The following is a 25937-nucleotide window of genomic DNA, read 5'->3' on the forward strand; positions in this document are numbered from 1 at the left end:
CCAGTCATAGGCTGAGTTACTTTCCACATTCCTGTTCTTTCAGTAATCTGCAATAAACTCAACTCAAAATGTCCAAGAAAATAAAAATCGAGAAGGGAGGTAGAGTGTTTCAGGAAAGCTGGGAGCTGGAATATATGTTTGTGGAGCAGAGTTTAAAACCTGTATGCCTCGTTTGTAAGGAGAGTTTATCCGTGATGAAAGAATTCAATATACGCGGCACTACGAGACTAAACACAAAGAGAAGTATGGCTGTTTGGAGAGAGAGCAAAGAACTGTTTGCTTAAGTCAGCGATGTAGTGTGTCCAGACAAAAAGCATTTGTTTGCAAATGTCAGTCTCTCATGAAATACTGTTGCAGAGAGAGCAGATGATTTAGTTGCAAATCTCAAAGACCAGAACCAAATGCAGCAAGGAAACCTTTTCCATTTCCCGATTTGCCAAGCCATCTCTAACTCTCTCACAAACTTCACTATTCCCAGCGCTGGATTCGCTGCAAAACTTAACTTGTTGTGTAAAGAATTTGAGCACCGCTTCTTGGATTATAACAAACAGCAATTCAGTTTCCAGCTTTTCTCCAACATGGTTGGTGTTGATGTGAACAATGCTCCAGAGGACATCTAGATGGGATTGATTGAATTGCAATGCAATGACACACTTAAGGTGAAGTTCAATTCCGTTGGCGCTGCAGAGTTTTAGCCCTTACTACCAGTCATGGTTACCACAGACCCGCCTGCACGCTGCAGTCCTCTCAATGTTTGGAAGCACATACCTGTGCAAACAGCTGTTTTAACTGATGAAGCTCAACAAATCCTCCCAAAGAACACGACTGGTATCTGTACTCCATACTGAAGTTCGCTTCAGCACAAAACATTACATGACAAGCTAGTCTCATGAAAAATGTCAGGTCTCCTCAACAAATGAACCCCCTCAGAGCAGCAGTAAGGTCAGATGTGTGTTTTGAATAATCATAAATGTTAAAGATGAAATATAATTATGACTAATTAATTTCAATTTAGAGTGTTGAGAATTTTGTTGAAACGATAATGAATTATAAATAGGGATGAGTAAATATTTATGCGGTCCTCGAATGCAACTTGGAATGATCATATGGCCCGTGGTAAAATTGAGTTTGACACCCCTGATCTAAACTGAAAACCAACCTCTAGGTGGTGCCACTGCTCAGGGTTTGAGAAAGCAGATCAGTACACAGGCGAGCTCAAGTTTTTTTTGGTTTGGCTCATTTCCTCCTGTTTGCATTATATCAGTGCTCCAGTCTTCAGACTTTCTGGATTTCTCCTAAAATGCTCCTTTGTTGTATTTTATTAGATTTTAGTTTTGTTTAATTTGTTAACTGTTTACTTTGCAATTTAATGCTGGTGGAACACTTTACAACAGGAAGTAAATAAAGAAATTGTGTATATGATAACAAATTGTTAAGAAGGCTTGGCAGTGGTGATTTGCAAGCAGAAGGGCCCACCTTTTGGATATTTCATAATTTGCTTTGGCTACTTAATTAGTTTTTTAGGCTCTGTGCCAGTCAGCCTGATTTACTTAGTCTGATACTCATGCTCCCTGTTGCATGTTCCCAGAGGCAGGGGGTGACAATTGGTTAAAGGTTAAACAGAAGAGAGAGGGAAGTGGACACCAAAATGTCTCTGTTTTTCTCTGCTGCAGTCCGCCGGTGAACGTGGTGCACACAAGGTTTCACAGCCACCGACAGTTGGCCCCAGTATACAGTCAGCTTTCATTCTTATTATATCCGAGGAGAGAATAAGAACTCCCTAAACTAACATTTAATTAATCCAAAATGTGCTTGGAAAATGGCCCTTCGGCCATAGTCGGGGCTCTGAAATAAGGGGGAATTTATAAATGCTGCTGTTTTGAAATGTGCAGACCCAAAAAGCAGCGTACAACACAAAAATAAAAACTGAATTGTGAAGATATGTACTTTTCAACACAACAATAGGTTTAAGTGAAGCTGTTTTTGTTTAGTTTTTTCCTCCCCCTTCCTCTTCTTATTATTATTTTTTCCGCAGGTTGGACTTGCTGCCATTTTATTCCCGTCTTGTTGCCACACTGCATCCTTGCATGTCTGATGTGGCAGAAGACCTTTGTTCGATGTTGAAAGGGGATTTCAGGTTTCATGTGTGTATTTTATTCTTCATATATACATGGATGTTCAACTTTTTTTTTCTTCCTTAGTTTTTTTATTTAATATCTGTTTGTGGCAGGTCACACTAATTTGGTTCTCACAGAGATTTTAAAGTCTTCAAAAACTTAAAATAATTGCAGATCGATGTGGTGTTTGATTTATTTATTTTTCAGAATTTTGAAACTTCAGAGAAATGCATACTTTCACATGTTTCTATTTATACAAATGTTTAATTTAAAAATAATAATAAATTATGCTTATGCATTTTTTCTTTGAAACATTATGTTACAGATTAGGAAGAAGGACCAGATCAATATTGAAACAAAAAACAAAACTGTGAGGTTCATTGGAGAGCTGGCCAAGTTCAAGATGTTTTCTAAAACTGATACTCTTCATTGTTTGAAGGTGGGTTTACATGTTTCACTTGGATTAGTCCCTACTGAAGCGTTGGAGTTAGCATTGCAAATGTGAAAATCTCCACACCGGCACGTTGACAAAACTACTTTACATACAAAGCTTTCAATGTGTTTAGATCGAGAGAAAGCTCCCTTCTCTACTCAAGCATGTCACAATCTCACAATCACAGTCTAAAACCCAGGATAATTATTCTGAAATAATATTCTGAAAACTCATTTGTACTTCATTTTTTTGTGCTGATGTGCTGTGGCCTAACTCTTTAAAGAGGTATATCTTTGCTTTTTGGTTTATACCTGAGTTGATTTGCCCAGGCTGTCACTGACTATAAGAAACGGGGATCTCTTGCGAAACACACACAAAACAATCCCAGATATGTCATGGCCCCAGTCGCCTCTCGTAAATCACACGCATCTCCTGACTGTTCACAGAGCATTACTGTTGGTGGGTAGTACTGTGTGCTCCAAGGACACTTAGTTTCAGCAGTTAGGCAAAAAAAAATTATTTAGAAATTACGCTTGAACTTCGCTTGATTTTGTTTATGGGCACCGATGACAGAGAGAGACTGGGTTCAGTCCAGTTTGATTTCAGTGCTGCATTAAAATCTGTGTCTATTTTTAGAAATGCACAGCACTACAGATCTTAATATGAAAGTAGTGCTAGGTTACTGAAGGGGTTCCTGCCCTTCTTAATATGTCTTCCCTGTTATCCTGAAGAAAGATTAATTGTATTAGAATCATTTTTGTTTCCCTGAAATAGAAACGATTTAAAAACTAAATCTCATTGTTTTTTTGTTTTGATCTTTTAAAAACTGATTGGTGGGTTTTATTTTATAGATAAGACACCATTTGAATGTTGTTTGTAACTGTAATGTTGAACCACAGGCGTTTTCCTTTGTTAAATGTGTGTAGTGCCGATTTCAAATTTGATTTATGCGTTTCCTCTTTGATGGGGATATGGAGTCTTTGGAGTCTTATCAGGAAATCAGGGCCAGGGAAGTCAGGCCACTGCTATAACATTAGGGCTGCGGCAACAAAGCAATTTTCATATCTGCTATTCATTCCGATAAGAAAACAAGCCAACCAGGAAGAAAATGGTGGAAAGTAAACATAAGCTTAATTCACTTTGTTTCTTGGTAGGAATTGCAGTGTTGTGTTTTACATTATTAAATGATTGGCACCCAGATTACTTGTTCTTGTGCATGGCTTCTCAGGTGACTTTTTAAAACTTTTGCTGTCTGACACTACACTAAAACCCTTTGACCTATGTGACCCAGCTACTGAACTGACCTGTAAAATGGACATCTTTTGTAACATTTAACGCTTATTCAGTCTGCTGGCTATACTCTATGGGCTGGTTTCACAGACCCACATTAAGAACATAAGAAGAACATAAGAAAGTTTACAAACGAGAGGAGGCCTTTCAACCCATTGTGCTTGTTTGGTGTCCATTAATAACTAAGTGATCCAAGGATATTATCCAGTCTATTTTTGAATGTTCCCACATTTTCAGCTTCAAGCACATCGCTGGGGAGTTTGTTACAGATTGTGACAACTCTCTGTGTGAAGAGACATGGTGCTAGACATGGTCCACCCACTGTTACTTTAGGTAGAGTAGCAAGCTCAAGGTCTATGAAGCCCACTACAAAAGTTCCCTAGAATCCCTGGGTGTCGGTCATTATGTAACTGTTCAGCTACTTTACACATCTGTGGTTTCAATAGGTGGGAGAGTGCAGTCCCAAAGTGATGCAGAGGAACTGCATTTTACCTGCACTCTCCACATCTGTACTGTCATTTACAATCAGCCTTTTTAAGAGAAGATTGCTTGTCTGTGTTAGAAAATATAAATTGTCTGCTGAATAATGCAATCTTTTAGTAACATTTGACATTAGTGGCCTTAACTTATTTGTGGGGTTTTGAAAGAACTGAGAATACTATCATTGAGGTGATATGCATTTTTCTGACTCATTCATTTAAGATGACTGACCTAAGTTGTGAAATGTTGACTTTGCTACAATATTGGTCGATGAGCTGTCTTCTTAACATTCAACGGGGATTATAAAGTAAACTCTAAGTAGCTTTAAGTGTGGGCTGTGACTGAATCAAGAAGAACATGCCCGATCCAGACGGGCTTAACTGGCGCGTGTGACCATATGTGCTCTGCGTCTTGATTCCATGTTAATTAAACCAGCTTAGACAGAGTCAGTAGAATCATTGACGTATGTTTATTTGGTATATATTGATATGGGATTTCCTAATGTCAACATTAGAGCTCAATTAAAGGAGAAAAAATGTATTTTTGATTATATTAAAACATGTCTATTAAACCCACTGTCTCAATGTTTTGGAAAAAAACAGAGTTTGTAACTGGAGTTGTTTATGTGTGAGTGCTGTTGATTGTGAGAGTAATTGTTTGTGTGTATAGGATTCGTGCATCGTGAGCTCATCTAGCTTCTAAATCAATCCTCCAGACAAAGAAAAATGTAATATGCTCTGCAGCCAACTTTTCTAACCATTAAATCACACTTTCTGTATATTTGCCCAGATGCTGCTGTCTGACTTTTCTCATCATCACATTGAGATGGCCTGTACTCTTCTGGAGACCTGTGGTAGGTTTCTCTTCAGGTCTCCAGAGTCTCACTTAAGGACCAGCGTTCTTCTGGTAAGGCTTGATTGGTTTAGTTTGCAAATATCAAGGTAATATTTCGGCTGTGGTAAAAAGTAGGAGACAGTACAGCAAGCTGTGACTGTTAGGATTAATTGTACAATGTCTTTTGGCATGGATGTAAAAGTGTCACCTTGGAATTTTTCTTCCACTCTCTCCTTCAGATATGTTGTGCTTTACTTATAGAATATATAACAATATGATTATGACCCATAGTTTACCTCTAGGCACTGCCATGATTGAAATCTGCAGTATTCGTAGGTTTATAATGTGCTGTGCAGAGGCTCAAGCTCAGACTGTGGTTTAGGGAAATGGGAGAAGACGAACACTAGACTCCATGATTAGGTTAAACTCTTCCCTTGCTTAAAACGGATAATCTGACTGCTATTGTATTAATCTTGTATTAATGGATTTAAAGGGGCTTTTTAAAGCTGAAAGCTTTTCTGAAGGACCTGTAATAAATTAATGTTTATACTTATACATGATGGATGTACTGATACAGTTCAGATCCCTCTCTGTAGTCCCTTTCCCTTTGCTCCCAGTTAATAATGTTGCTGCTACAGCTGCTATACATAAAGAAGGGGTTTCTGATCTTTACAGGAAGGGCCCGATGTATGACTGTAGTGCCTGCTTTTGACATTGTACTTATTGGAAAATAAAGATTACATTTTGTAATGGCATTTTAAAAAGAAGTATGTAATTCTGATGATGCAGAACAATGAGCCGGTCAAATCAATAAACACGCTTTGCTGTGCTTGGTTGGCATATGTAGGAGTAGGGATTTTCAAGTCAGTCTTGCTGCTTCTCAATTTTTATCCTGCCAACACTGGAGGGATTGAAAGACAGGTTGTTTTTGTTAGGATTAAGTGCTGAAAAACATACAAATTACTTCTTGTTTTTGGTTTGTGTTTTATGTAAGCCAGATATTTGTTGTACAGAAATGTTTAAATTGATCAGTTGGACTTGCCATCCATGTGATCGTTTGGCTAAGAGCAGCTGTGGTGCTGAATGGGTTTTCTGTTGGTCTTTATAGGAGCAAATGATGCGGAAGAAACAGGCGATGCACTTGGATGCCCGCTATGTTACCATGGTCGAGAATGCATATTATTACTGTAACCCCCCACCAGTGGAGAAAACTGTGAGAAAGAAGCGACCCCCCCTGCAAGAATACATCCGCAAACTCCTTTACAAAGACCTTTCCAAAGTCACCACTGAAAAGGTAATGTGGTTTTTAGGAGCGGCCTGATTAACCATGGAAAGGAAGCTGGATATTACACCATTCATGTCTTGTGCTAGGCTGCACATGCTAGGAAACTTTTTTTTTTTTCCTTTATGATACAAAGAGTTTTTGTTTTTTGTACTTGTTCACAGTAATATTTGTCTCTTTTTTTTTTTTTTAGGTTCTGCGACAAATGAGAAAGTTGCCCTGGCAGGAACCAGAGGTGAAGAACTATTTAATTTGTTGCATGGTTAACATCTGGAATGTGAAGTACAATAGTATCCACTGCGTGGCCAACCTGCTGGCTGGGCTGGTGGCGTACCAGGAGGATGTGGGCATTCACGTGGTGGATGGGGTGCTGGAGGACATCAGGCTGGGCATGGAGGTGAGCTCATTTTATTGCTTGTCCCCCGACTGACACGTGGTTATTGTGGAGCCTGGGGTCTGCTGGATGTCATTCCAGCCCAACTTCCTGTTATGTTATTTTGAAGCTCGGATTAACTCATTTTGGAAGTATGAGCTTGTTTGTCCTTTTCTTACTTTTGTATTCACACTTTCCCATTGCTGCTCTACAGGTGAACCAGGCCAAGTTCAATCAGAGGCGAATCAGCAGTGTGAAGTTCCTGGGAGAACTCTACAACTACAGAATGGTGGAATCGGCAGTTATCTTTCGCACCTTGTATTCCTTCATTTCCTTCGGGGTGAACCCGGACGGCAATGCCAGTCCATTGGACCCCCCAGAGCATCTGTTCCGCATTCGCCTGGTTTGCACCGTGCTGGACACCTGTGGGCAGTACTTCGATAGAGGCTCCAGCAAAAGGAAGCTCGACTGCTTTCTCATCTACTTTCAGGTTTGTTACTGAAAGAAATAAGAAAATGTTTAATAAAAAGTGTTCTTTGAACCTGTAATTGTACTGTACCTTTATGTTTTTCTAAAACATAAAAGTCTGATTCATATTTTTTGTGTGTGTATACAGTAGGTTAATTCTTTACCATGATGATAGTGTATAAACCCTGGTGTATAAATCCCAGGGTGGGATTTATAAAGTTAAAGTTTCCATTTTGTAATGGGTCTGAAATAAAGACTTTTTTCCCTACACCAGTCCAGTTGCAAAACAATTACTTCAGTTTTCCCTTTATGTATTCCCAGAGTCACAAAGTATCTTGGTGTCTTGTCCTTTTTAAAACAAACACTGCTACTTGTTAGTAGTTCTTCTGTACTTAAAGTATTTTATACCATGGGACCTTGGTGTATGCTTAAAAGTAAATGATTGAGAATCCGTGCTCATTTATACTAGGCAGAAAATCTCTCTAGTTTCCTATTGGCTAAGTTTGTTTCTGTTTTGTTCTTCATCAGCGTTATATCTGGTGGAAAAAGGGCTTGGATGTCTGGACCAAAGACCACCCATTCCCAATTGACATTGATTACATGATCACTGACACCCTTGAGCTCCTGCGTCCCAAGATGAAACTGTGCTGCTCTTTGGAAGAGGCGGTGAGGCAGGTCACAGAGCTGGAGCGAGAATTCCTGGTCAAGCTAGGTGAGCAACGAGGGCCAGGGGGGAATACAAAGCCATTCTGTTCAAACAGTGCATTTATAACATAGCCTTGTAAAAGTTAATTGTAGTAAAGTATTGGGAAGGAAAATTAAATCCTGCGAAAACATGCTGAGGTGTAGAACAACCACAAAACTCATTCATGAAGGACAACGGCTAAACACACAGTACTTGCATAGGAAAACCACAGGCAAACATTCACATGGTCGGGGTATTTTTCTGTTATTCTTGTAAGGACCGTTGAAAGGTTTAATCAAACCTAAGTCTAACAATATTTAAAGCCTTCTACGTAGGTTGAAGAGCAACACTCTTTCTACTTCAGAGGTTGTTTTAGCCATTGAAGTGCTGAGTTTTGTTAATCTTATTGCTTTTTATATATATATATATATATATATATATATATATATATATATATATATATATATATATAGCACTAGTGGTTGGTTTATTTATTAAGTAGATTAAAACAATTTAAATCAATGTATACGGCTTTATTAATTTAAACTAGTTGTCAAACACACAATGAAGTACTGACTTGTGTGTCCTAAAAACATATGGAAGGGATTTTTAATTTATTCCAAATTCAAAATCTTTCTCAAAAAAATAAATAATAATAATAATTATTAATAATATATATATACATTCTGAATTAACTTTCAATAAAAAACTAAAATGTGAAGGAGCTCTGATTATGCTGAAAAACAACTTCTGTGAGTGTTTTTTTGTGTATTATAATCACTGTTCAGTGCACCCAGGTAAAGCCTGCCTTTAAAAACAAAGGGCGATTCATGATACCCGTGCGTTGCATCTGCTCGTGTTTAGCATCGCACAGAGGTGGAGATTTCTGTTTTGGCGATGAGGGAGGGGAGGTGGGGCACCGGTTGCTCTTCATTCCTCATGACTGCAGAACTGCATTCCTGGACAAGCTTCACATTTTTCAAATTAGTTCAAATGAGTTCTCGGTTTCTCAGTGTCCCTTATATTGGTCTTCTCTATGAAGGTGTTTTGTTTTCAATATAATTTGGTAATTATACACACACAGGCCTAACACTGTGTTCCTGTAGATTTCTGAAGTTGAGAGAGAAAAGCATCCAAGGCTTCCTTTAATAATTTTTAATGAAGGCGTTTATCTTTTATCTTGATAGTCTGGCATGATTAATCCTTCCTGTTACCTGTTTTACATTTTGCATAAGCGTGAGTTTTTCCATACTGCTAAATTAGGTCAAATTGAAAACTTTTTTTTTTTTCCTTCAGATAGTGGTATATCAAATGTTTAAGTTTGCATAACACTTTCTTATTAGGCTGAAGGAAATTTCTGCATTTATACATTGGGTATTCCCTCCAGAAATCCGTGATTCCATGATCTCTTCCTCGTGTAGAATTCCACAGAATAATCCACTTTTTGAATGATAGACTTGTGTCTTATAACAACTAGTTGTCAATAACATTACATAAAGTAAGTAGCTCCTATTTTGCATTTCATTCATTTTTAACAACGATCTCCATCGTGTATTTTTGTATTGTTTGATCTGCTATTAATGTCATATGAGGCACAGAAAACTTAAACTTAACTTTGCCAAAATGGTCGGTTACCCATAGAGACAGGTTTAAAATTTAGAGATTTTTAAACCAAATAGCATTAGAGGAGAATGCAGGAGTACACAGATCTTCACGAGGATAGCGGCAAGTTATATTGTACTGTCTGTAACAAAGCCCTTGACCACACAAGGAATTGATTATCTCAAATCTTAAGTCCTGGAGCGCTTGTTCCTCCCAACATGAATTAATTTTAAAACGCCAGAGGACCTTGACGACAACTTTGCATGAAACGGTGGTTTCTGAAGAGAGAGAAAAGGTAGATAACATGCACGCACACAGCTACCTAACGTTAACATGTTAACAAATGGAAACGGATTGCTTCCTAGTCTAAGTTAGCACAGACTGTTATGTGCATACTAAGTATTACAGATTCCAAGCATCGCTGTGTAGATGAGTAAAGCCTTATGTCTCAGTCCAATGAAAATGATCTTAAAGTTATGCCGGCATTTACAAACATTATGTTCACAAAATATATGTAATGTTGCATGTTCATTTTGAGACATGGAAATTGTGTAAATGTTTAAGAAGCCATCATTGTCTCCGTTCATGCTTTTTAATTGTTCATTTCATTACATGAACATGCATTTTTTCTGATCTTAATCACTGACAGAAAAAATTCTGTAGATTTCTGTGGGGACTAACTAATTAGGGTACTGCTTTTCAAAAGCTGCAAATATATAGGTTAACTAGTAGTTAGTATGTTATAGTAACTCTACAAAACATACAGACTGCCCTGACTCATTTTATATATCCTGTACCAGCTTTTGGAAAATTAGGCCCAAGGTGTCTTGTGTGTGGGTTAAAAAAAAAAAAAAAAACTTGAAAAACATGTAACTGAGGTACTTGAGGTGAATTTGTACAAGAGAACTTAGTGTGCAAAAGTTTTAACATCCTAAAAATAGCCTACAAGTCAGGAAATAAATGCAACAACTCCACTATGAAATAATGCTGGAATTTCTGAGACATTCGTTGTGTAGCCGGTGCCTGTCCCGACTCTGGGGACGGCATTCGGGCTCGGACACGAGCCTCGGGGTTGTGTGCCAAGCTAAAGTACTAGCGGCTGTCTAGGAAGAGTAGTGAAGAATACCCAAGTTCACAAGCAATGATGGCTAACATTTAACTACTAGGAAAATAATAAACTTAAAAAATAAGTTAGCCTTTGAGAAAGAAAAAAATAAATAAAATAAATCATCTTATCTTAAATCATCTTGATTACTGCGCTGGGTGCTGGTTGTTTATGAAGAAGCCGCCCCCCCCCCACCCTTCAGCAATTATGAACATATTAATGTAGATTTTTCAGTTGATAAGTTTCATGTGAAATAATCGTGGAGCTGCTGAGACAGAGAAGAACATTCCAGTCTCTAGTGTAACGTTCAATATGAGAGCATTATACAGTGGCAATGGAGAGCAGATAACATGCTATTTTGTCCTGACATTTGACAATTGATTCTGAAGAAATGTGGAAGGTGTTACACAGGAATGTGAAACAGATTGGTAACCTAACCCTATTTGAGTCATGCCCTGTGTGTCAGGTTTGTGAGATAGCTACAGGCTTGAAACACTTGTCTCATTGTTCATAGGGAGGCCAACTGTACCTTTTTATTCTGATTCAGCAGGAAGCACATCTGCTAGTTGAGATCACATTTTAGATATGTGTAATGTGGCTTTAACACTATTGGTTATTGTCTTTTGGTTTTGGATACTTTGGAAATATCCATTAACGTCATTGTTAAAAAAAGCTTTCTTTACTTCATCTTTTCTTAAAGGAAAACAGTATATCTTTCAGAGAAGAATGTAGGAAATAAGAATTAGAATTGACCATCTTCCTTGCCCTTTATGGAAATTGGTTTTATTTCTGTTATGTTTTGTTAAGTCCTCAGAAAGAAACTAAATGCCTGAAATTGTTTAAATCACAGATCAGCCTTAAATATCTGAATGGATAATCTGCTTAATTTGAGGAATTTTCACCTATTTATAGTTGCCAAAGTTCACTTCTATATTTCTTGCCATGGTTTTCCCAGGATTAAACTGTCCTCTGTTGTCTCTACACAGCAGATTTCTGTCACTACACTTATTTCAATCATTGATGTATATCTGTATATATCACAGGTTCCACATTTTAGGCAAACAAATCATTTTATCTGGGCACTAGTAAACCAAATGATCCATCTTCATAAACGCCTTGTCTCTCTCGCTGCTAGTTGGCATCAGTTCTGTTATTTGTAATTGGTTTTAATTTTTAATGATGCCACAGTGGTTACAGATAATTTACTGGATACTTAATACCTTGCATTAGTATTCATTATTATAGAGATGTTATGTACAAAATGCTGTGTTTTTATTTTATTTTTTAGCATTGAAATGAATGGAATGCCAGGATTTTTTATTTTATTTTTATTGCCGTTACAAAACAAATCTTAAACTGAAATAAAGAGCTCTTGATAATCTGATCAAACACAATTGGATGTTCATAGCAGCACATAACATGGAATGAACTGTAGTTGTTTACTTTGCAAATATTTCTATTCTCTTAAGAATTCAATTTCGGTAAATAGTCAGCTAGTCCTTCTGTTCTCCTCCACTCCTTGTCTTTTCATGCTTTTGTAAAAATATTTTGCAACTGACTGCTGAAACAACCCACAATTAAATCTGGATACACTTGTATGTGTAGATAAGCTATGTGGTTTATGAAGTCATACATTTTTACAATACCATTTATTAATGTAGGAAGTTATTTTATTTTACTTTAACCTTTAAGGTTAATGCCTATTGCAAGATTAAGAATGGATTACTTTAAGCATTTCAGTTCTCACATTTTTTATTACATAATCTGGCTTTTAAAACCTATTTTAATACACTACTGATCTCCAAGGTAAATGAAAGCTTTGTCCACTGGTTTTGGAGATCCATTTTTGTCTCAATCTGTTGATTATCGACCCCAGTGGTGTGTTTCAAGAGGATTCCTGCCAATTATATAGGTGTATTTCCCTATATAATACCAATAATATTGTTTCAGTATCCCTGTGATGTGAGGACCAAGATGAGTCAGTTGAATTTATTTTAATTTTGCCTCTTGTTTCTGTAGGTCTGGCTAATGACAAGGACTCGAGCAGCATTGGAGAAGGAGAGGGTTTGGAAGAGGAAGATGACGATGACGAAGAAGAAGGAGGGGCTGAGACGGAGGAGCAGTCTGGGAATGAGAGCGAAATGAATGAGCCCGAGGAGGAAGTAAGACGATGTCTTTATACCTCGCTAGAGCTTTCTGTGTTGTAGTGTTTCAAGGTTTTTTTTGTGATGCGCTCACTATGTTTTGAGTTATAGCTCATTCCAATGGATATATCAATAATGCCAGAAAAACAAGAACTAAAAAGCCATTCACAAAACACATCTGGAGATTGTGGAAGGGAAGAAGAATCTGTAGATCTTGGCAAGGGTCTTTATTCAGCAATGGATCAATATAGGCTGATGCTGGTGATAAATATATAGGCCTACATGATGATAATTAAGTGATATTTTACACTTTCTCTTTTTTGTGGTCTTGTTTATTAAATTATTTTCAGCCTGTGTGATTATATTTAACTGCAGCTGTGGCTGTCAGAGAGATTTAATGAGGCAGTCTGCATTGTTTCCGATTCATACAGGCAATTAGTTCAGTTCTCTCAGAACTACTGTTTATTTTGGTGTATAGCATTTGCTTAATTTAGCAAAGGAAAATTGACAGGCAATGGATGCTGGGAAAATGTATGTGTGTGTGTGTTTATATGTATATACACTCACCTAAAGGATTATTAGGGACACCTGTTCAATTTCTCATTAATGCAATTATCTAACCAACCAATCACATGGCAGTTGCTTCAATGCATTTAGGGGTGTGGTCCTGGTCAAGACAATCTCCTGAACTCCAAACTGAATGTCTGAATGGGAAAGAAAGGTGATTTAAGCAATTTTGAGCATGGCATGGTTGTTGGTGCCAGACGGGCCGGTCTGAGTATTTCACAATCTGCTCAGTTACTGGGATTTTCACGCACAACCATTTCTAGGGTTTACAAAGAATGGTGTGAAAAGGGAAAAACATCCAGTATGCGGCAGTCCTGTGGGCGAAAATGCCTTGTTGATGCTAGAGGTCAGAGGAGAATGGGCCGACTGATTCAAGCTGATAGAAGAGCAACTTTGACTGAAATAAGCACTCGTTACAACCGAGGTATGCAGCAAAGCATTTGTGAAGCCACAACACGTACAACCTTGAGGCGGATGGGCTACAACAGCAGAAGACCCCACCGGGTACCACTCATCTCCACTACAAATAGGAAAAAGAGGCTACAATTTGCACAAGCTCACCAAAATTGGACAGTTGAAGACTGGAAAAATGTTGCCTGGTCTGATGAGTCTCGATTTCTGTTGAGACATTCAGATGGTAGAGTCAGAATTTGGCGTAAACAGAATGAGAACATGGATCCATCATGCCTTGTTACCACTGTGCAGGCTGGTGGTGGTGGTGTAATGGTGTGGGGGATGTTTTCTTGGCACACTTTAGGCCCCTTAGTGCCAATTAGGCATCGTTTAAATGCCACGGCCTACCTGAGCATTGTTTCTGACCATGTCCATCCCTTTATGACCACCATGTACCCATCGTCTGATGGCTACTTCCAGCAGGATAATGCACCATGTCACAAAGGTCCAATCATTTCAAATTGGTTTCTTGAACATGACAATGAGTTCACTGTACTAAACTGGCCCCCACAGTCACCAGATCTTAACCCAATAGAGCATCTTTGGGATGTGGGGGAACGGGAGCTTCGTGCCCTGGATGTGCATCCCACAAATCTCCATCAACTGCAAGATGCTATCCTATCAATATGGGCCAACATTTCTAAAGAATGCTTTCAGCACCTTGTGGAATCAATGCCACGTAGAATTAAGGCAGTTCTGAAGGCGAAAGGGGGTCAAACACAGTATTAGTATGGTGTTCCTAATTATCCTTTAGGTGAGTGTGTATATATATATATATATATATATATATATCATTTTTTTTTTTTTTTGTATTGCTAGGAGGTATCACACAGATCTGAAATGATTAGCATCTCATCGCTTTTCATGGTCATTAATCAAAATTGTAATTTAATAATACATTTAACTTAGTATTAGTTATAAAATGGGAATTTCTTCCATTGTTGTTTTTTAGTTTTTTTCCTCTCTGATCAACTGATTTCATGTCTTTAGTACATACAGGAAATAAACCAACAATATGGCTTTGTTAATCTTTGTGTTCCTATGCGAGTGATGTCAGCTATAAATAGATACAGAAACTGAGGATTAATAGATAAGAAGTATCTGTAATCAATTTAGTGTTTTGTTGTGTTTTTCACTTGAATTTGAATAGGGGTGTCTAGGTGTGAGAGCTGTCAAACTGCATAGCAGGCAAGATTAAATAAAACTCCACAATCTAATGGGTCAGATGTTGACAGGTGGTAGATGGGTATCAGCTTTGGAATTCGCAACCATAATTGTTCAAGCAACAAGTCTTGTCTGTTTTTTTAATGTTGTGGAATTACAGCTCCTGTGAACTGTTTAAACTCCCAAAAAATGTATTATTGATGAACAGAGTTCTGTGGTGTGTGGACTGTTTAAATGTACAAATGTTTAAGGCAAACGGTTCAAGAAAGGGACAAAATTTGAAAAGAGAGACTAGACTGATGTATTGAAAATAACTGCACTCTTTTATTGCAAATGTGATGCCCAGACCCTGAACTGAGAGTGGCAATCTTACTGTGGCAACTGATACTATAGTAGTTTGAAAAGCAGTGAGGTTGAAGGGTCCAAATGGCATTATATTTTATTTTCTCTGCAAAATGAGGTTGTGCCGAAATAAAAACCGAGTGCACTGTGTTTCAGGAGGGCTCGGAAAATGAGGAGGATGAGAGGGAGGAGGAAGAGGAGGAGGAGGAGAACACAGACTATCTGACTGACTCCAACAAGGAGAACGAGACGGATGAAGAGAACGCGGTGAGAGCGCACTGGGGTTGTTGCTCACAGCGAGGTCCACCTGCGCCTCATTTTCTCCATTGATACACGCATTCCTGTCACAGTTACCACATTTGTTGTCAGTTTTGTCTGTAATCTGTGTTAGCTGTTATTTAAACTATGATGCTGTCAGTCAGTCATGCCACACTGTCTGGAACTGGTCTGGCACAGCCTACACATTCATATGAGGTGATGAAAGCATTTTAGCAATCTTTTATTTTGGAACGTGATTATAAACCTCATTTTATATAGTTAGTTTTAGAGCTACATTATGTACCTCTTCATTCAACCATTTATTACTGTGGACATCATTTTATTATTATTTTTTATTGTTAGATTGTAGTGTGTGTGTGTGTGTGTTTCCCATTTTTGCCTATGGTAACTGATACTTACACTCTTTCTTTAATCTTGCAGGAAGTTACAATCAAAGGTGGAGGTATCAAACACGTTGCCTGTGTGGAGGACGAGGAGTTTATTCAGGCTTTGGATAAGATGATGCTAGAGAATCTTCAGGTATTAAATCCCTTTATTTAACCAAGTATTGATAGTAAAGCATCAATGGATGTTTGTCTTGGAGATCAATACTTTGTGTCATACAACTCCACCACTGGGGATTCTTCTGCAAGAAGGTTTAAACTAAGCGTGAAGCAATAATGGAAATCCCTACAGCTTGGATGTATTTAGTTTTTTGCATTTGTTTGATTGATTGTTGGTTTTAATGTGTACTCCTTACACTTGAGATTCTTCTCAATGTTATATTTAATTTTTCCTCTAGCAGCGTAGTGGGGAATCGGTGAAAGTCCACCAGCTGGACGTTGCCATTCCCCTGCAGCTCAAGAGTCAGCTGAAGAAAGGGCCTCCACCCGCAGTCATGGAAGCAGAAGGAGAGATGGCTGATACCATGCAGTTTGTCATGTTAACCAGGAAGGGGAACAAGCAGCAGGTACACACTCCTTTCCTGTTGCTATTTTCTCTGCAGGAAACATAACTAGGTACTGAAGCTGTGATCTCTCCTGCTGTCAGTCACACAGTCTTTGTGGTTATGTCAGGTTATCAGTGGAATTAGACGGAGTGACAATCAAAAAACATACAATCAAAAAAGGCAAATGGTAGATCTGCAGCAAAATAGGCGGTTTGTTTCAGTAGCTTTTCCTGTTTCACACAGCAGTGAGTGTCATGCTGGTTATGACGTCTTCCATCAAAAATATAAAAATAAATATAAAATAAAATGCCTTTGAACACAAACGGAATTCTTCCCTGTTGCCTGTAAACCCCTAGCATGTTTTTTTGTTGACGTTTGTAAATTTTTACCTGCTTTACAGAACAACTGAAATTTTCCAAAGGGATACAATATGTTTATTTTTAAACTATGCTGTTAAATTATACAGAACTTACAATTTACGGTTTTTTGACCTCAAGGGGCATTTATAAAAAAAATTCATATGAGGGCTTTGTTTTTGGTGTGAGTAATACAGAGGTATGCTGAGCTCACCTTGTCCTCCTTGCAGTTAACATTGTTTATTTGCAGTGTGATTACAGAAGTGATGTAACTGTTGGTTTTTGGGCTACAGAAGTATGTAGGAGCTTTCTGCTTTGGACACTGTCAAACACTGCTGCTCCATCCAGCCTACCAGAAGATTATCATCACCAGGCTGAAATGAAGGGCTCAGCTGCACACCTTATTGAATAATAGAAAGGGATGAAACTGAACAGATTATTTGGATGAAAAATGCATTTTCTCAGTTTTGGCAGTTCAGTGTTATTAACCTTTCTATGAGAGTGGTCACATTTGAGAGGGCTATTGTGTCAGTTTCATCACTGGTTGTTGTTGTGGTTCTTCTTTCTTTGTGTGTCATTGTGATGTTAAAGTTAAGTTATCCCACAGTTGATCAGTTTGTTGTGTAAATATTCTGGTAGGCAGCATGTGAGATGACTTCACGTCTTGATCTAGTTTTGAAAATAAAAAATAATAATATGAATTGTTTTGGACGGTCATGAGTTGACAGTATTTAGTGGAAGCTTTTGAAATGATGATCAGTGTGAGTTTTGTTATGAGGAGTTACATGATTGGCATTTAGAGGCCTTAGTTGTACAAAATGTTTATTGAACACAATTGTATAAAGACAAATGATAGGTATATCAAATAAAATTATACATTAGCTAAAATAAACCTTTTTTTATTTTTTTTGAATAAAATAAATCTCTGTAGCAGCCTGTAATTGTGGGCATTTATAATCCTGGTTAATTTCTGTTTTGTTTCTTCTTTTGGGTGTATCCCTAACTGATTTTTAACAAGCGTGGCTTGTGCACACTTATTTTGGTTTGTTTTGTTCTTGTACAGTACCAGCTCTGTGCACACCACTTGTAATAATATTGACTTTAAGTGCAGACATCTTGATTTCTATTACAGCATATTGGATTGCAAGAAAATATTCTCGGGTGGAATTTGTGGTTTTCAGAGTCAAACCGTGCCTTGTTCTGAAAGGTGTTTTTCATGTTGCCATACAGGGAGGAGAGTTTCTGGTTCAATTCCCATAGTGGAGTGAGGGCTCTGTGCTCACAGCTCAGTTATTGCACTTTTTTTTTGGTATCCTTTTACATTTTCCAATTGGTATGGAAATGCAATGTGTGTTTCATAGTGATTACCATTTAAAGATTGTTTCCGTGTATTTGAACTGGTCTGTCAGATTTTTGCCGCTCCAGGTCTGTTTCTGTATTTAGTGTTTTACCTAGATAAATAAAGTTGAAACCTCTGCCATCCATCTTAAACCAGCTTTTCCCTGGCAAACAGCATGGTGGAAAAATAAGGGTTGAAACCTCATAATTGTCCCAGAAGAGCATAATTATGACTCTAGTAGATAACTGTTTGTCCTCCAGGCTCAAATAGTCCATATCCTGATAATATTTTAGTGCATTATACCCTTTCAAATAACAGGTCAGATTTTAGCTGATTGAGCATTTAAGTTATTGAATTGTAATACAACATAATTGCTCTACTAAGGGTGGAAATGTACAGTGCGCTCATTTCTCCAAAAAATGGTTGTCTTCTCACATGTCGTTCTTGAACCTTCCCTCAGTTAGTCTTTATCCAGAGTGATTAGTCAAAATCAGTCCTTAAACAAGTCCTTGAACTGCAGTTATACAGGGTAGTGCAACATTCAGATGGTCTACTGCATTAGTGAGGTTTATCAATAGGCTAATGCAGTAGCCTGTCTGACTGCTGTACTATTGCTGTAATCTGTGCTGGTATTGGTACTCACAATGGATGATAGCTCCCCTCTCTCTGAGAATATATCATATACACTTTGTTTCTGTTTGATTTTGGACATTAGAAAATATTCAGATGATTGCAATACTTGTGCAGTGATTGTATTTATTTTTATGTTCAAATATGTGATCCTTGGAAGTGATGTCGCTCGTTGTTGGTATAGACAACTGTTAATGCCTTCACTCCAGCAAGAGCGCAGTGCTTTATTTCAGTTGTGTCAATTTCTTTCTTTTTTTTTTTCTTTTTTTTCTTTAGTTCAAGATCCTTAATGTCCCTCTCTCGTCACACCTGGCGGCCAATCACTTCAACCAGCAGCAGGCGGAGCAGGAGGAGCGGATGCGCATGAAGAAGCTCACTCTTGACATCAATGAACGCCAGGAGCAGGAGGACTATCAGGGTGAGTGCCACGCTTTCCTTCTGGTGCCCAAGCGCAGTGCAGGTTGTCAAGGGCCAGTGAGTCACTTCAGGGCATCGTGTTTATTGGTGCGTGGAGGCACCAGTTCTTCACGCTGTCTGTATCATAGCAGTTTTGCGAATATTGATAGATCTATTTCCACAGAGTTCCTGATGTTTTTATATAGGGAGCGGCTTCTGTATTTGTTTATCTAATTCATATTTTCATTATGTGACAAGACTGCTCTGACTTCAGTGGGCTGGGAGGCATTGTGATGTGTTGTGTCAGGTGGTGGATTCTGCCTTCGGAGAAACGGAAAGCCTTTCCTGGTTGCATCTGCGTAACTTGAGCAATTGGATCCAGATGTGCTGCACAGCTATATGGGATCCCAAGGTTAAGAGAGTGGGGGCAGTGTATAATATATAATGCTGACAAGAAAAGATAATAAAGTAGTGTGATATACAGGAGAAAGTGCGAGGTACACTGAGAAGACATTTCAGTAAACAAAATGTATGGCACAATCAGTTCTGTGGTTTTGGCCGATGATAACAGAATTCTGCTCTGAAGACCAGGACTCGTATGATTTTTTGCGCAGTTGTTCAGGGTATGTATGTGTTGCCTTGCAGAGATGCTGCAGTCCCTGGCTCAGCGCCCAGCCCCTGCCAACACCAACCGAGAGAGGAGGCCCCGGTACCAGCATCCTAAAGGAGCACCCAATGCTGACCTCATCTTCAAGACCGGGGGGAGGTGAGTCGTGTCCCTCAGTGAACTATAGTACAGGTTTAATAAAACACTTGCAGCTGGTGATGCAATTTCATTCAGACTTTTAATGTGCCTAGTCAGCTGTCGCCTTACATGGTGACAGTCTTTTTTTTTAATTACTATTAATCTGTAGTTGAAAGACTTAATTTTACTAATTCCACATGCAGAGGTTTTAAAGCAAAACACACACAACCTGTTCCATCGACACGGAAATCCTATCACTGAGAGATGATATTCCTCTGTGCAGAAAGCTTTAATCGCACCCTGAAGGCAGTGTTAAGTAGAAAGTACTGTTGAGTAGAAATTATGTGCACACATTCATATATACACGGCTCCTATGTGCTCCTAAGTTTAAAATAAATGCAGTACACCAGCATTTTCTTAAGTACAACCACTTATTTTGCCAGAAACCAGAAATCAGTATTAAAATGCCAGTAAAATATAGCCACTGTTGATTTAAAATGCATTTATTTTTCACTCTATATATGTGTATATTATTTGTTACTAGGATTTTGTAACATTCTCAGGCAATCCCTTAATTAAAGTGGAAATACAAATCTCTTGATTTTGAATATGTAGTCTTATGCTCTCGTGCACAGGTGTGTTTTGTAGATTGTACTAGTTACGAATTATAAATGGTGAAAATATTATCAGAAAAATGTTCTGTTCTCAAAAAACAATATTTTCCCCAAGTTGCTTTTGTCAGTTTTATTGACATTTCTATTTTAATTTTATATTTAATTGAGCTGTTATCAGTGACTGAAATCAGGTTTTTTTAATAGTGAAGTTATAATCATGAAGGCTTTCAGATCCCCCCGCTCCCTTTTTATTTATTTTTTCCTGTAAAATGCTTTTCTGTTCAGAGAATACATGGACTTCTTAATGCACAGTGATTTGAATTTTTAGCTTGTTTTTTTGTTAACTTAACCAGACTCTTTATTATTTTATTTATTTTTATTGTATATACATTTTAAAACAACACTAATGATTCAAACTTTTTCGTGCGTTTTAACCTCATGCAAATGAAACCAGCAAGATCAGTTGTGCAATTCTCTACTTTTTAGACACTGACGATCCTAGTCATTTAAGGGGGTCTTTTGTGCCATTCAAAGGTATGGTGGTATGTGTATGACAAACAGGTGCTCCTGCAGTTTTGATAATAAATTTACACACACACATTGTGGTTAGATATAAGGCTGTGGTTAAATGTGTAGCACAGATTTTTTATTATTCTGTATGTTTGTTTTTATGTTTAGAAATTGTTTATATATTATTGTATACGTTTTTTGTTTTTGCCAATTTAAGTATACACATACATTTTAAGATGTTGTATTAGTTTTATTACATTTAAAACCTTTTCAGAAATGTATAGTTTATGCATGCAGGCTGCAGCATTTTTTATTTTTATTTTTTTTTAAATATATTTTTAAATAAACTGTAAAAACATAAAGTGAATTTCTCAGAAGCTCTTCACCTGAAAACATGAAAAGTGCCAATTGATCATAAACAGTATTTTTGAGGGCTGTCTCTGAAATGATTTACATTTCCTAATCTATTATTTCTCAATTTTGTGAACATGGTTCTTGGGTGAAACAAAATTGAACCCAGTGACACTCTGGTAAAAACTTTGTAGAAAGCCTAATCTTTATTTTAATTTACCTACAATTTATATAAAACCATAAAACACTAGCACACTTTTAATTCAGTGACCACATTAGAAACTCCTGAATCAAGAGGCGACTTTACCCAGATTTAAAAGAAAAGTGAAGAAAGGCAGTGAAATCACGTGATACTCAAACACACACATGTATATATGCTTTGCTTTTTTTTTCCACCCAGGAGACGCTGATCGAAGCAGTTAGGGGTGGTTCAGTTTGCCCACTCTGTCTGTAATAATGTGGGTAAAGGAGCCCTCAATCCGTTGAAAGAGAGGAGCAGACACATCTCACCATGGCTGCAGAGAGCGGCACGGAGCACCCCCTCGACCCAGCTGGGACCTTGGGCAGCCTCGCCTGCCAGAACAGCAGCAGAATAAAGTGACATCCAAAACCATTCGACACGTCGTCCGCAGCAGCGGCCCTTTTGGGTGTTGATCTTTATCACGAGAACGAGCGCATTTCTGAGATGGCCAAATTATACCTGAGCAGCTGAGTAGAAAATGAGAGAGTGTATATATATCTACGCATATAGATATATATACACACGTTTTCAGAAGAGGGATCATTTTGGGAGTCAAACAAAAAACAACAGCAAACGTTTGAATGGAAATGGGGTCCTTTTTTTTTTTTTTTTGGTTTTGTTTTTTCTCCTAAGTCTTTTGCAGAAGCATTCTTGGGCTAAGGTTAATTCCTTGAAAAACAATTTAAAAAATGAATGATGAAACATATCTATGATAGAGGGGTGGACGGTCAGGACGGGGCTGAGCAGCCGCAGAGGGACTGAACGCACCGGTTATACAGGAGGGGAGAGCGGTCCAACACCAGGGGGGCATTCCTGTGGGGCAGAGAGACTCCAGCTGCCCGAGGAGCGTAGAAGAGCTGATTCGTGCGAGAAAAGCTGCCAAGGGCGACGATGTAGAGCAGCAGTCTTGGTTGAGCTTTTACAACAAGTCATTACACCTACAGCTGGAGTGTAAAGCTGTGAAGTCACAGCATTATCCCCATGTGACCGGATTGTTGTGGAAGGAAAGCCATGAGAAACGAGGTCAGGGCAGAAAGACTTGACTGACCTGCTTTTAGTCACCGTCACCAGGAATGAGCAGAATGTTTTTATTTTTTCATTTTTTATAACAGGACGTTTTACTTTTTTGTTTTTGCTTTCTTCTTGCAAAGTTATGGAAAAACAAGTTTGGCACTGCATTAGTCAATTGCTATGAATGTGATTTGTTTGCTGTGCTGTAGTTCATTTAAAATAAAATTTAAATTAAAAAAAAAAAACGAATTGAGTAATTCTGTAAATGATGCATCTTCAAGATTGTAAGTTTTTTTTTGTTTGGTTTGTTTTGTTCTCGGCCTGTTTGCTTGTAGAATAATTGATGTTTTTTTCAAGAACTGCATGGCCTTAGTCACCAGCTGTAAAAGGAAAACAAATGTATCTTGCCAATATTGCAGTAAACTCTTAAGATGTCAGTTATTCTTGTCTTTATGAATTCCACAAATCAGAAATAAATACTTTTATGTAAATGGCTTCATAGTTATTGAACATGGTTTTATTTATTTAAATCACAATGAACTATTTCTTAATTTCTGACACCTTACATCTCCATACCCTCCCCCTATGCATCTTAAAATTATGATTTATTTTGGGGTTGCTTTCTTCAAATTGACGTTGAATGTATTTAAAAAGATGTGCTATTCTGTGTTGTGCAGCTCTGTTCTGCTTCTTGAAGAGGTGCATTCTTGCCCTGCTGGGTGTGTCTGCTTTGCTTCACATAATTATAGATCCAAAACAGCTCATTTCCTTTCTTCCTGCCACCCTCTCGCACATGAATGCACAAAAATAACAAAACAAGGCCAGAAAACAACACTGTGGCAAAATATTTCTTCTAGGTTGGGATACAGAATCATAATGAAGTTTGTACAGTTCTTTCGGTGGAAATCAACTTCTATGTCTGCTCCTGGTAGTTGTATTCAGGTTTGAAATGTTGTTTATAAAACTGAACATTTCAGAAAACATTCAAACAAAATGGTATTTAGGTTTTTGTTCAGAACTCACAGAATTTAAATTATTTATTCAGATCGAGCTTGTTGTCCTCTATAGACTTGGCAGAGGGATTTGCGGTTTAGGAATCTGCCTGTAGTATTTATATTCTGTTATAGTTCACAAAATAAATGTGCCTGGCTTCATTAAAACTTGCTCTTTTGAAAATATGCATTGCGGAGTGGCGGTGGGTGCTGAGATCCCTAAAATGGTCATGTTAGTGCATTTCACAGAAGATCTGAAAACCTGAAAAGCACCAATTGATCATAAACAGTATTTTTGAGGGCTGTCTGAACTGATGATCTAATTTCCTAATCTATTATTTTTCTCAGCACATTTTTGGGAACGTTTTATTTTTATTTATCCACAATTGATGTGTTGCGCTTAAATAAAACCATAAAAGACTTGATATGAAACTCCCGAATCAAGAAGTGACTTTACCCAGATTAAAAGACAAGTGGAGAATGACAATGAAATCATGTGATCCTCACCACACACGTATATCCTAATTTTTTGGTCAAGGCTTTTGACGTGTTCCTTTTTTGTGGGCTCTATAAAGTTTAACCAAGAACTTCAATCATATGCCCATATCTGATGGAATTTCAATCTGGAAACATGCATTACCTGTTCTCACAGAACCTAGGTTTTCACAGGAATATTTCCGAGGTGACTCCTCCACAGCATGTTCGTCCTGCTGGGGTAGTGCTGGGTGATGCCTAAATGACAGCTGAAGCCAACCATTGTCTGTGAGTAATTGTCTCATGAATGGATAATAAGGAACAAGTTATTGTAATTCTTGTGAGTGAAAAATATCTTTGTAACACTTGTAAGTCGCACTGCATAGCCCAGGGCATCTGCTAAGAAATGTTATAATAATAATTGATACGTCTGGGAATAGATGTACACGATAGCTTCATTAACAAATTACAGTATCGTACATAGGAGGAAGAAAGCAAAAATAACGTAGTTTTTTCAGGTCAGCTTAATGTCAGATAGGTGATCTCTTGAATTCCATGCCTTGTATGTTGCATGTGCAGTTAGAGCTCCCACTCGGATTCGTACGGCCATCTTGGGCAGACTTCTAACTCCCTGTCTGACCAGCATCCACAGCTCCAACAGTAGGACAACAAACCCACTGTGGCAAAAGACTGGTCTTCAGACGTGTCCATTATGCCAAAAGGATTCAAACTTGTCCTCTGCCAACTAAAGCAATGTATCAATTTTCACCTGGGTTCATTAGCACAAGAGTTCATATATATATATATATATATATATATATATATATACACACACACATACACGTTATATATGTTTGTATGTATATGTGTATATATATTTATATATACACTCACCTAAAGGATTATTAGGAACACCTGTTCAATTTCTCATTAATGCAATTATCTAAGCAACCAATCACATGGCAGTTGCTTCAATGCATTTAGGGGTGTGGTCCTGGTCAAGACAATCTCCTGAACTCCAAACTGAATGTCTGAATGGGATAGAAAGGTGATTTAAGCAATTTTGAGCGTGGCATGGTTGTTGGTGCCAGATGGGCCGGTCTGAGTATTTCACAATCTGCTCAGTTACTGGGATTTTCACGCACAACCATTTCTAGGGTTTACAAAGAATGGTGTGAAAAGGGAAAAACATCCAGTATGCGGCAGTCCTGTGGGCGAAAATGCCTTGTTGATGCTAGAGGTCAGAGGAGAATGGGCCGACTGATTCAAGCTGATAGAAGAGCAACTTTGACTGAAATAACCACTCGTTACAACCGAGGTATGCAGCAAAGCATTTGTGAAGCCACAACACGTACAACCTTGAGGCGGATGGGCTACAACAGCAGAAGACCCCACCGGGTACCACTCATCTCCACTACAAATAGGAAAAAGAGGCTACAATTTGCACAAGCTCACCAAAATTGGACAGTTGAAGACTGGAAAAATGTTGCCTGGTCTGATGAGTCTCGATTTCTGTTGAGACATTCAGATGGTAGAGTCAGAATTTGGCGTAAACAGAATGAGAACATGGATCCATCATGCCTTGTTACCACTGTGCAGGCTGGTGGTGGTGGTGTAATGGTGTGGGGGATGTTTTCTTGGCACACTTTAGGCCCCTTAGTGCCAATTGGGCATCGTTTAAATGCCACGGCCTACCTGAGCATTGTTTCTGACCATGTCCATCCCTTTATGA

At 38.1% G+C, this 25937-nt stretch overlaps 1 protein-coding gene across 5 annotated transcripts in view; it reads left to right on the forward strand.

Moving 5' to 3' along the window:
- The window catches only part of upf2 (UPF2 regulator of nonsense mediated mRNA decay), a 30583-nt gene extending 7349 nt beyond the window's left edge, over positions 1–23234 (forward strand). For 2 of the 5 annotated variants that reach the window (XM_066705042.1, XM_066705043.1), the window contains exons 10-23: positions 2036–2144; positions 2443–2556; positions 5110–5226; positions 6263–6448; positions 6630–6833; positions 7024–7299; positions 7806–7989; positions 12689–12831; positions 15496–15606; positions 16039–16137; positions 16400–16567; positions 19148–19289; positions 19913–20033; positions 21888–23234. In XM_066705042.1, coding sequence (XP_066561139.1) covers positions 2036–2144; positions 2443–2556; positions 5110–5226; positions 6263–6448; positions 6630–6833; positions 7024–7299; positions 7806–7989; positions 12689–12831; positions 15496–15606; positions 16039–16137; positions 16400–16567; positions 19148–19289; positions 19913–20033; positions 21888–21897 — 1984 coding nt within the window. In that variant the 3' untranslated portion in view covers positions 21898–23234. Of the gene's footprint in view, positions 1–2035; positions 2145–2442; positions 2557–5109; positions 5227–6262; positions 6449–6629; positions 6834–7023; positions 7300–7805; positions 7990–12688; positions 12832–15495; positions 15607–16038; positions 16138–16399; positions 16568–19147; positions 19290–19912; positions 20034–21112; positions 21161–21887 lie in introns of all 5 variants that reach the window. The other 3 variants (XM_066705045.1, XM_066705047.1, XM_066705046.1) reach the window with 3 other exon arrangements.
- Positions 23235–25937: the final 2703 nt, after the last annotated feature.

The sequence above is a fragment of the Amia ocellicauda genome, chromosome 5 (assembly GCF_036373705.1).
Source record: "Amia ocellicauda isolate fAmiCal2 chromosome 5, fAmiCal2.hap1, whole genome shotgun sequence".
Lineage (NCBI taxonomy): Eukaryota > Metazoa > Chordata > Actinopteri > Amiiformes > Amiidae > Amia > Amia ocellicauda.